We start from the raw sequence: 10,924 nt of genomic DNA, 5'->3' as shown, positions 1-10,924 counted from the left end.
CTTGCTTCCTGTTCTTGTGGCAAGAAATGTATCCTGATTGGTTGTCAGACTTCCAGGGGGCCATGGAAGGGTAACTTTGTAGGGTGTCTTGAGTCCCAAGCTTGGTTGAATCTTGCGGGGGTGATATAATCTTCCCAGGTGGTGGTGAGATAGGGCTAATCCTATCATGTCCTGAGGACCATGTCTTAATCCCATCGCCCTGGAGCTGAAGGGGGGAGGGGCAGGAAACTGCTTTGTCTTTAAAAAACACGTTTCTCCTTTTGTCCTCCAGAGAAATATACTATTCTGCCTTTTTAATATTTCCTAGAATATTTCATTCTTCTAGGAGAGCGTGGGTACTTTCTACAAATGGTTATTAAATTTGGGGCTTAATGTATTATGCAAATCCAGCCAGTGTGATTATATGTTAATTTATGGGTCCATTGATATTGGACCATTTTAGCCAACCATGGTTAATTATGGATCAGGGTATGTTCAATGAAATATCAGTAATGGCAGGTGAGCATATTTATTTTTCTACTAGCCCTCCTTCAATCAGTGTTCCAATTGCTCTTGCATAAGTACCCCTGTGAATATATCTGATGTTGATAGTTATGTAAAACAGGAAAGGTATAAATACAGAAAATAGGACAATAAAAATACTCCTTTTATACAATAGCCATCTTTCTACGGTACATAATAATAAGTTTTGTGCATGCTACTATCGGTCCTCGTAACCCTAACCCATGGTTTTTCGTTTTTAAATCAACGCAAAGCCTTCGCTTTCCCTACTCCGACTCCTCGTTCAGGCTTCCTTTGCCCCTTGGAACTACGCGAGAGCTTTCCTTCCTCAGTACTATAATATTGGCCTCCCTGTGGCCTGAGAAATAAGGCACTCCACAGAAACTACGACTCCCAGAAAGCCGCAGTCTCTTTGCGTCACAGTCTCTGTGCGCGCTTCCTGTTTGCCAGGCCGAGGAGGCCGGTTTGACTTAGAGGAGAAGATGGCGGCTTCGGTGGCAGGGTTGGGTTTGAAGGTGAGTGGTGATGTTTCTCGGATTTATTTATTTTTTTAAAAGGATTGTCCTGCGTTTATGGTCCTCTCGTTACAAGAATATTTCTCCCGTTCCTGTGAAAGTTCGGGCAAGGAAGACTCACATCTTAAGGATCAAGCAGGATCCCGAAGATACGGAGCTTGCTTAAAAATTAGGACTCGGATTGATAGGAAGGTTTAATGGGGATGCTTTGAGCGAGCGGTCTCCATTTTCGCTGCCAGATTTGTTGCAAAATCTTCCCAGAATTCAGAACAATTTCTGAATGCAACCCAAATGACGGCTAACCGCATTTTTTTGCCCACCGTTGTGCGAACTCGACCTCTGGTTTGCTCGCGGTCCAGTATGACTCGGGAACCCACTGTCTCCCCGTGGGAGACTCGGCGAAAGTGCTCGTAGTCCTATCTGGAAATGTTTATTAAATTTATATGTTGCCAATCTCCCTGATAGGGCGACTCTGAGCGGCTTACCGAATATAAAAAGATAAAAAGAAAAGCAATTAAAAGTTCAAAACTATGCAAGCCAAAAAACAAAAACAAGATACCACCCCAGAACCAAGGAGATGGACAGCACAGGGAGTACAGTCCCATCCAGAACTAAAGATGGTAATCAGATCCTGATGTCTCCTGCATCCACATCTTCTCCATCTTGCCAGAATTCAGCTGAAGCCTGAAACCTGTTTATGCCCTGTCACATTTTGTGAGATGACCAGATGAATCAATTTGCTAAATAAATAAAATATCAGGAACACAATAAGTAAATGTTTCTTTCTTCCAAAAGTGAAAGGCAGCATGATAAATTGGGTTGAAAGAAATTCCTGAAATAGAATAGAAAAACTAGTTGCATATGCATGTGGAAAAAGCATAGATTCACAGAGTTGGGGGCTCTTCTGGCTTTTGCATACACACACACACACACACACACAGAGAGAGAGAGAGAGAGAGAGAGAGAGAAAATCCAAGATTGCTGTCCAGCCTTTCTGAAAATATATAGTGAAGGGAAACTTACAGTGTGTTTGCACTGTTGAATTGCTGTTGATTGACGATTATGCACCATCAAGACATTGTCTGGCAACCATATAGGTAACGGTTGCAAAGATCCTTGTCCAGGGTCTTGGAAAGGGCTTCCAAATCATCACTAAAGTGTCCACAGCCCTAGAAATAGTATTCTGCAAGAATATACAATACTGAACGACATTGAGAAGTAATCAAACCAATTATTCTTATGTTAATCATATTAAGAATTAATATATTGTATTTACTGAATTAATAGGATGCTGTTGTAATGTTGGAAGCATGCCTTGTTTTAGCTGTTGGTTGTTGAACTAATTCCTATGGATGGTTAAAAAAAAGTATGTCTGGAAGATGCATTAGGTTCAAATCTATAGAATAAGTTTTACAAATAAACCTATCTCAATTGTAAATTCAGTTTTTTATTACTGTGATTTTTTTTTTACTCAGTTGCTGTAATAGCTTTCTTTTTAAAAAAAGTTTTCTTCTTATAGGCGCGGCACTTCAGTACCTCTGTGATTAGGCCAGCATCCAAGCTAGTACAGGTAAACTTAAGTTTAATACAAAGTATTGCTAAACAATAATTTTAATAATGAGATTTTTTTACTCTAAAAGAATAAACACGTCATTGAATAATATGTTGTAATTTAAATAGTGAAAAGACAGCGTTTAGTACCTTTTACTTATGAAGTGTACTTTAATTATATACTTTGGTCATGTACAATGAAACAGCTCCTGTTGGGCTCAGTCTTATTTTATTCTCAAAGTTTACAGTTAATATGAAATTAAAGAACGAGAAGCAGCAGAATATTTTCATGAAATGAGAGAAAAAAGAGAACTAAGAATAAAGTTGGTAGAAGAAAGATAAGTGTTAAAGAGTTGGAGAAAGAGTTATATAAGTGGACAACAAGGAAATATGAGAAAGCAAGAACAAAAGCCCATTGACATCCAGAGATACATAACGTTTTTTTTAAATAGCAGGACTAAAATCTTCACATCCCATCAATTTTAGTGAATTGGTTGCAGTGTGTTTAGGTGACTGTTATAAATTGTCCAGATCACTTACCTTGTACAGCAATATTACAAGGAGTCCTTGAGTTAAAACAATGCTTGAGCCCAGAATCTTGGCAATTGAGTAAAGTGGTTGTTAAGCAAGACGTCACATGACTGCTTCACTCAGCAACCATAATGCTGGCACTCCTGGTTGCAGTTGTTAAGTGATTCCATGAGTTAAGTGAATGGGATGGCAGGTAAGGTGATAGAAGTCCCTGGGAGACTCCACTCAGAAGCTGAAAATCCTCCTGCCAAAATCCAAGCAGTAATTTCCAGCCCCTGAGCAAAGACACTCATGCATGGCCTGTGCTTGGCCTCCTAGATCCTCCCTCATCCAGACTGAGGTACCCCATATTCCTTTATTGCACTGCTTCCCCACACACTGCTTGGGTTTCAACTCCCTCTTGTCTCTACCAACTGGTTGAAAAGCTGCCTGCCAAAGAATGTAAATTCCCTTCTGCACAGAAGGGAACCCATTTGGGTGTGTGTAGAAACAGCTCAGATTACCAGGATTTGAACTCAATTTTTGCACTCCACGGGATATTAACTTTCCTCCAGATGCAGAAGGGAACTTTGTTGGGGTGCAGAAACAGCTCAGATCATCAGTATCTGAATTACATTTTTGCATCCCACAGGAGATATAATTTCTCTTCTGCATACAGAAGGGCACTTCTTTGTTGAGGTACAGAAATGGATGACAGATCACCAAGATCCGAGTTCCATTTGTGTACCCCACAGGAGGATGTCAACTTTCTACACATAGAAGGCAACTCATTTGATGGGACGGTGGAACAGAACTCAACCCCATTGAAGGAGTTCAACTTCCCTCAGCAGGCCACTTTTTCATCCAGCCTCCAGAGGTGAGAAGGGAGTCCTCTTGGCAGGCAGTAGCAACTTAGAATCTTCCTTCATGGCTTCCCACCTGACTTTCTGGGGAAGTCAGCAGAGAAAATTGCAATGACAATCTTAGATTGTGGGATGCTTGGCAACCAGTCAGAAGCATGAACATGTTGCCAAGCACCCAGATTGCAATCACATGACTTTGTAGGAGGTTGACATTTTACGACAGAAGTGCTTCAAGTTTTCAAGTCTGTAAAGAACCCTTTATAAGACCTTTGTAATATCAAATGGTGGTTAAATAGCTAGTCAAGGACTACCTGTACCAATATGTTTCAATGTGTTGTTTTTTTCCCTGCAGCCCCCAATTCAAATCTTTGGGTTAGAAGGCCGATATGCCACTGCACTCTACTCTGCTGCTTCTAAGCAGAAGAAATTGGATCAAGTAGAAAAAGAACTGACTCGTGTGTTGGTAATAACATTTTGTATTGCAATTCTTTTGATGCCTGTTTCTGCTAAAGATGTTTGTGCTCATGAATACTTGAATGTTTTTCTTTAATTTTCATTTTATGCAAAAAAATTAATCCTTTTCTCCCATTTCATTATAAAACCACAAAAATTACTTTTTAAATATTTTTATAGGAAATATTAAGAATATGTGCTTAATTCCTTAATTACAATAAATATCAAAACTAAATAAATAAAAATAAAAGTAGTTAACATGCAAAAGTACATATTTTGTCATTTATTCTGAGGGCTGCCTAGAACTGTTGGGAGTTGGAAGGAGACTAAGTTGAATATTTGAATATTCGGGCTGGATTGGTGGTAGGGGTTCCTTATAAAAAACAGAAAAATAAGTTCTCTTCAAGGGTTTTTTTGGGGGGGAGGTGGGGCGTCTGGAATCGCTGGTGTATAGGAATGTTTTCTTGGTTCTTGACAGGACCATTTTATGCCCAGATATTATTGTTAAAATGAAATGACCTTTGTAACTACACACAATAGCCTAAAGATTTCCTCCACACTGAAATCAGAAAAAGATGGCTTTAAGTTATTGTGATCTTGTCATGCAGCTAAGACTAGACGAATCAAAGAACTTTGAAATAGGTGTAAAAAGTAACTTTTTCGTTAAATGAAATCCTGCATTATTTAGTTTCCTTACACGTTCTAAAAGTCAAGCAATTTTATTCATTTATTTTAAAAAGTTGGTTTACTATGAATTTTAAATGTCTTTAATAACTTTTGGGATGAAATTTCTACTCTACTTTAATAACTTTTGGGATGAAATAACCTGCAGCTTTTATAAAGTTGTACAGATTTAAGTTAGAGTCGGAAATACATTTACTAAAATGGGAAGTGATGAGAATTGTTGTTGAGTAACTACATATAAGATTAATCAGAAAATGAATGGTATTGTGAATGTGGTTGTGTCATTAAACAATACAAAACCATGGAGCATACCTTGGTAGATTGACTGATCAGAAACAAATATTATTTTGATCAAGATCTATTTTTTGTTATAATTTAAGGCAGTAATGAAGGACCCTAAATTATCCGGCATTGTCATGAATCCTTATGTAAAGACCAAAGTAAAACAACAGGTTGTGAATGATCTTTTACTTAAAGAGAAGGTGTCTCCTCTCACTATCAACTTTGTCAGTAAGTACATGTATAGTGTTCATAATTGGACCAAACTCTACAAACGAGATTTGAATAAATATTATGTAAAATACTTCAGAATGAAAAAGCTTTCCTTTGTAATTTGTCAATGTGTTTGCACTTCTAATACAGTTTCGATGTACTTCAGTACTATTGGTAATTTCTTATATTTTTGTTTTTCAAGAAACGCTTGCTGAAAACAGTCGGTTGCCTTACACTACAGGTGTAATTTCTGCATTTGGTAAAATGATGAGTGCATATCGTGGAGAGATATTGTGCTCTGTAACTACTGCTCAGGTAAGGCAATAGACTAAATTACTTGTATTAACTATTTTTTAATAGTTATAGATAAGTCACTGATAATTAGATATTGGGGATGGAGGAAATCACATGGTTGCACACAATGAAAATAAGTATAATTCCTCATAAAAGGAATTCCATCTGATATGGCCCAGGAAGTGACCTTTTTTGTTAAAGCATCTGCCCTATGGCATGCAGAACCATCTTTCTGGGCACGCCAGCCATTGCCCATTGCTCTTCCGGGTTCCGGCGCACATATGCGTGCCGGCCAGTTGGCCTTCGCACACACAGGAGCGCCGGAAACCAGAAAAGCGTGTGCACCGGAGAGCAGCTCTTCTGGTTTCTGGCACTCCCCCGCCCGCGCCCGCCCGTTTCGGCACTTGGTGCCAAAAAGGTTCGCCAACACTACCCTATAGTTAGAGTTGCCTCCAAGCTTTTTGGCCTTTAGAAATTCCCTGAAGACAAGGTTGTGCCATCAGGCCTGGGAATTACATGGACATTGTGAGCCTACAAGGTGACTCTATTATCTCTGAACTGTGGTTGGCACAATGCCATACTTTTACATTTTTGGTTTATTGTTTTAAATGTGATTTAAGCATGTTTAGGATTTGGTGCTAGTTTAACTTGAGTCATTTGTTTCTAAAGTTAGGTGTGATGTGATATGACATGGCATAGTACGATACAGAATAGTATAGTGTAATGTAGCACAGTGAGGTAAGAAGCTATGTATTATGTTTGCCAATGTCTTACACATCTTAAATATTGTTCTGAAAAAAAAGAAAACATGTCACTAGGACATTATTGAATGAAGAATTTCAGTTAAGAGTAAAAGCAATGAAATGTTTTTAACTACCGTATTTGCCGGCGTATAAGACGACTTTTTTGCCCTGAAAAACATGCCTCCAATTGGGGGGGTCGTCTTATATGCCGGGTCGTCTTATACGCCGGCAAATAGTAATTGGGAAGCACTGCGGCTGCCAGCGGCTGAGGCATTTTGCGCACCGTGGAAGCGAATCCCGTGAAGCCGAAAGGAGCAGCCAGCCTTCTCCCAGCTCCCAAGGAAAGCGAGGCTCGCACCGCCCGAGCTCCGCTGAGGTATCCGGCTGGGGCTGTCAGGAGTTGTTACCGCTGGCGCGGCTCGCGCGGCTCCAGTCCCGCGTTGCCTCGGGAAGGGAAAGGCAAAAAGGAAGAGCCGCTGCTGCCATTGCAAGCGCCGCGCGGCTCTTCCTTTTGCCTTTCCTTCCTGAGGCAACGCGGGCTGGAGCCGCGCCAGCGGTAACAACTCCTGACAGCCCCAGCCGGATACCTCAGCGGAGCCCGGGCGGTGCGAGCCTGGGAGCTGGGAGAAGGCTGGCTGCTCCTTTCAGCTTCACGGGATTCATTTCCACGGTGCACAAAAGTGCCTCAAAAAAAAAAAAAGTGCAAAAGTGGAAGGCGTGCGGAAGACGGGGCGAGTATATAACAAACTATATTTTGAGTGGAAATGTTGGGGGGTCGTCTTATACGCCGGGTCGTCTTATACGCCGGCATATACGGTAATAATGCAGCATTCTGTGGAAAACTATCCATTCTATTGCTAAGTAAAGAGATCCCATACATTTATCTTATTTATATGTTTAGAATTGAAGGCTCTCTGTCAATTTTTAAACTTTTGTCTTTTTGCTTAATATTTTAGACCTTGGATGAGGCCAGTCTTACTGAATTGAAAACAACTTTGAATGGTTTTCTAGCCAAAGGAGAAACTTTAAAATTGGAAATTAAGGTATTGGTGCAAGTTACCTATTCTCTAAAGAAAAACCTTTTCCTTTTAATCTAAAAGTAAGATGGGAACGTGGGCTAACTCTGTTATTGTCCTTAGTGTTCCTTTATCTGTTCTTGAAACCTTTTCCATGTTTTGCTTTTCCAAATCTAACTAATATAAGTTGATTAATAGATTATAGAGTCTTACCCTAGGCCATAGGAACAAACTACGTTTACAAGCGACAAAAATCATATTTGTAGCCAGCCTTAAATTAACAGAATTAATTACTGATTCCTCGGTCTGTTAATGTTGACATTTCCTTAGATGTTGCACTTCTTCAACTTTCCAACTTAAATGTCTTCCAGATGTATGGAGATCAGCTTCCAGAATTCCCAAACTTGGGGAAAGTTGCTTTAAGACTTGTTCACAGAATAATAAGTAGAAATAGTATTTATGTCATTCACTATCAAATATATATATTAACCATTCTAATCCTCCTCTCTTGCATAGTCAAGTTATTTATTAATTTACAAGAGTTATATACTATTCCAGTCACCACCAACTAAGAGCAGTTTATCATACCCTATCTATAAAATAAAGTTAATAATTGTACAGCCAGACTTCTGGAAAAGCTGGTCTTAATGGTCCTTCAAAAATTCAGTAAGGTTGGCACCATATTGGATTTCTGGGGCAATGTTGTTTTGAAGAATCATCAACAGTTGAGAAGGCCCATATTCAAGGTCCCTGAAGTGATATTCCTCAACTGAAGGGACAGAAAGGAATTACTTCTCGATCTTTGATCAGTAAGAGATAATTGGAAGAAACCAATTCCAAAGAAATATATTTGGCAGGTAGACAGACAGACTCTGATACTGCTAAAACCACCAACATTCAATCAAGTATTTTTATAGATTTCAGAGAACTGTCAAGATTATCATGTCTATTCTGTCTATAACTTCAAACACAGCAAGACTATATACTGTGGTAGCAGTCTAATTAAGAATCTTGCCATTTTTTTCTAGTCTGATCCATCAATCGTGGGTGGAATGATTGTCAGCATTGGAGAAAAGTACATTGACATGTCTACAAAAACCAAAATTCAAAAACTGAGCAGGATCATGCAAGAAGTTGTATAATGTCCATCCAGTTATGAATGTTCATTAAAAACTTGTAAGATCTATAATGAGAATAATAAAAATGTTTATCCTTGAAATGGTTGTATTTATAGTACTTTTCTATTAGATTTGATAGTACATCAATATTGATGAATATATATCTTTGTCCTGTTTAAGATGCACCTCATTGTAGCTGCTATTTTTTAAAAAAATCTTTCTTCAAAAGTGTGCTCCTGGGAACCACTAATTGTGAAACTAGCAATGTAGTTAGTGCTACTGGTGTAGCATTCTTAGGCTTTCAGAGCCTACCCTCTCAAAACATCTTGTCTCTCTTTTGGATCATATTTGTAAACCTGATAGACTAGAACCCTAATAGATCAATGTTTTTGGTTGTCTTTGTTTTTTGCTGCCTCTTTGCTGTTTTGCTCTTTGTTCTTTCTTATTAATGCAAAACTTTGCTGCCTCTTTCTGTTTTTTTGCTCTTTCCTATTAAGACAAAACTAGCCATTAATGCTAAAGATTGCTCCATGTATCTTGCATTGAAAACCATAGTCTTCTAAACAATGTTTGAAAACAAATTTCACTGAATTCCAATGGGTTTAATTTCAAGTGGATACCGTATATAATAGAAGATTAAAATCCAGTTGGATCTCAATGACCACATAATGCCTGACGAGATTCTGTGAGGCCAGAATTTCACATTAAATGGCATATATTTGTCAGAGGAATAACCACAACTCTAGCCACAGATCAAGGATACATGGGTTTTCAAGATGGCTGCGCACATGGATGCTGTGACTAACCGCTCTTTCTTTCAGTGTATGGTGTGTATGATTCTGTGTGTGTTTTGGATCCTTTCCTTGATTGAATCCTGTGGGGCAAGGAGCATCTATAGTCGGAAAACCTTGTTACAAATTGGACTGAAATGTGAAAAGGCTACTACGGATGATTTTATACATCCTCATAACATACCGAAGGAGGCAGCTAGGCCCCTGGGGGATCCATGGATCACTATCCCTGTAGGAAGGAGGAAGAGGCAGAGAAAGAAGAACAGGAAGAGAAAGAGAGGATGCCGTGCTGGGTTTTTTTTTAGGCTGAGTAAGTTTCCACACAAGCCTTCAATTCCAAGTAGATTTCAATGCAAGATCCCTGACTAACAAAATGGATGAATTAAGGCTACAGATTGCAAAGACTAAATTCATCAAGAACTGCTGTGTTTTGCTAATCACAGAAACTTGGCTCCATTCACTCATTCCAGATGCAGCTGTTGAGCTGGAAGGCTACATAGCTCACCGATAGGAGAGGAGTAGAGATTCTGGCAAGATCAAAGGGGGAAGTTTAAGCCTTTATGTGAACAAAAGCTGGTGTATCAATACAAAGACTGTAGGCAGCCACTGCTCCATGAATCTGGAGTACCGTCAGATTTGCCGGCGTATAAGACGACTTTTTGCCCTGAAAACATGCCTCCAAGTGGGGGTCGTCTTATACGCCGGTATATCCACTGCCGGCTTTCGGATGCTTGTTGGACGCAGCGAAGGCGCCTCTGGCTTCCCGGATCCCCGCGTCGCTTCCGCTCATCCCGCCGCCTCGCTCTGCCCGAGGCTGCAGCCTTCCTGCTCTTCCCACGGCCCCTGGCACTCTGCCCTGCCGCTGCAGCCCCGGGGATTTCTGGAGGGCGTTTCCGGTGGTGGTGGGGGTCGTCTTATACGCCGGGTCGTCTTATACGCCGGCAAATACGGTATATGACTCTTAAATGTAGACCCATATATCTTCTGCGGGAATTCAGCGCGGTTTGTCCCACCTGATGCCAATAATACCATAGCTTTGGGATTCTTGTATAACGTTGTTAGTAATCAGCAGAATAAGTATCCTGATGCTGTGCATATCATAGCGGGGGACTTTAATCAAGCTGATTTAAAAGAAGTGCTCCCTAAATTCAATCAGCATGTTAAGTGTGCAAAGTATATACCAACATCAAACATGGCTATAAGGTTATACAATTACCACATTTGGGACAATCAGACCATATGTCACTGTTTTTAGCACCAGCGTACATCCGTCTTAGGAGATGGGCTCTGCCTATAATAAAGACAGTGAAATCTTGGCCAGAAGATGCTTCCCAACAACTTCAGGATTGTTTTGAGAACACAAATTGGGACATCTTTTACCACCCTGAGCTAG

The 10,924-nt window shown here is 39.9% G+C and overlaps 1 protein-coding gene across 1 annotated transcript; it reads left to right on the top strand.

Moving 5' to 3' along the window:
• Positions 1–949: 949 nt before the first annotated feature.
• ATP5PO (ATP synthase peripheral stalk subunit OSCP) lies at positions 950–8,841 on the top strand. Its single transcript, XM_026664200.2, has 7 exons — positions 950–1,016; positions 2,536–2,586; positions 4,293–4,403; positions 5,458–5,587; positions 5,772–5,884; positions 7,563–7,649; positions 8,651–8,841. The coding sequence occupies exons 1-7, from the start codon at positions 984–986 to the stop codon at positions 8,762–8,764; spliced, it is 639 nt and encodes a 212-aa protein (XP_026519985.1). The 5' UTR covers positions 950–983; the 3' UTR covers positions 8,765–8,841.
• Positions 8,842–10,924: the final 2,083 nt, after the last annotated feature.

The sequence above is a fragment of the Notechis scutatus genome, chromosome 5 (genome assembly GCF_049901735.1).
Source record: "Notechis scutatus isolate UNSWTSFEM ecotype Mainland chromosome 5, rNotScu1.2, whole genome shotgun sequence".
NCBI classification, from domain to species: domain Eukaryota; kingdom Metazoa; phylum Chordata; class Lepidosauria; order Squamata; family Elapidae; genus Notechis; species Notechis scutatus.
This window is presented reverse-complemented; position numbering and strand designations above follow the sequence as displayed.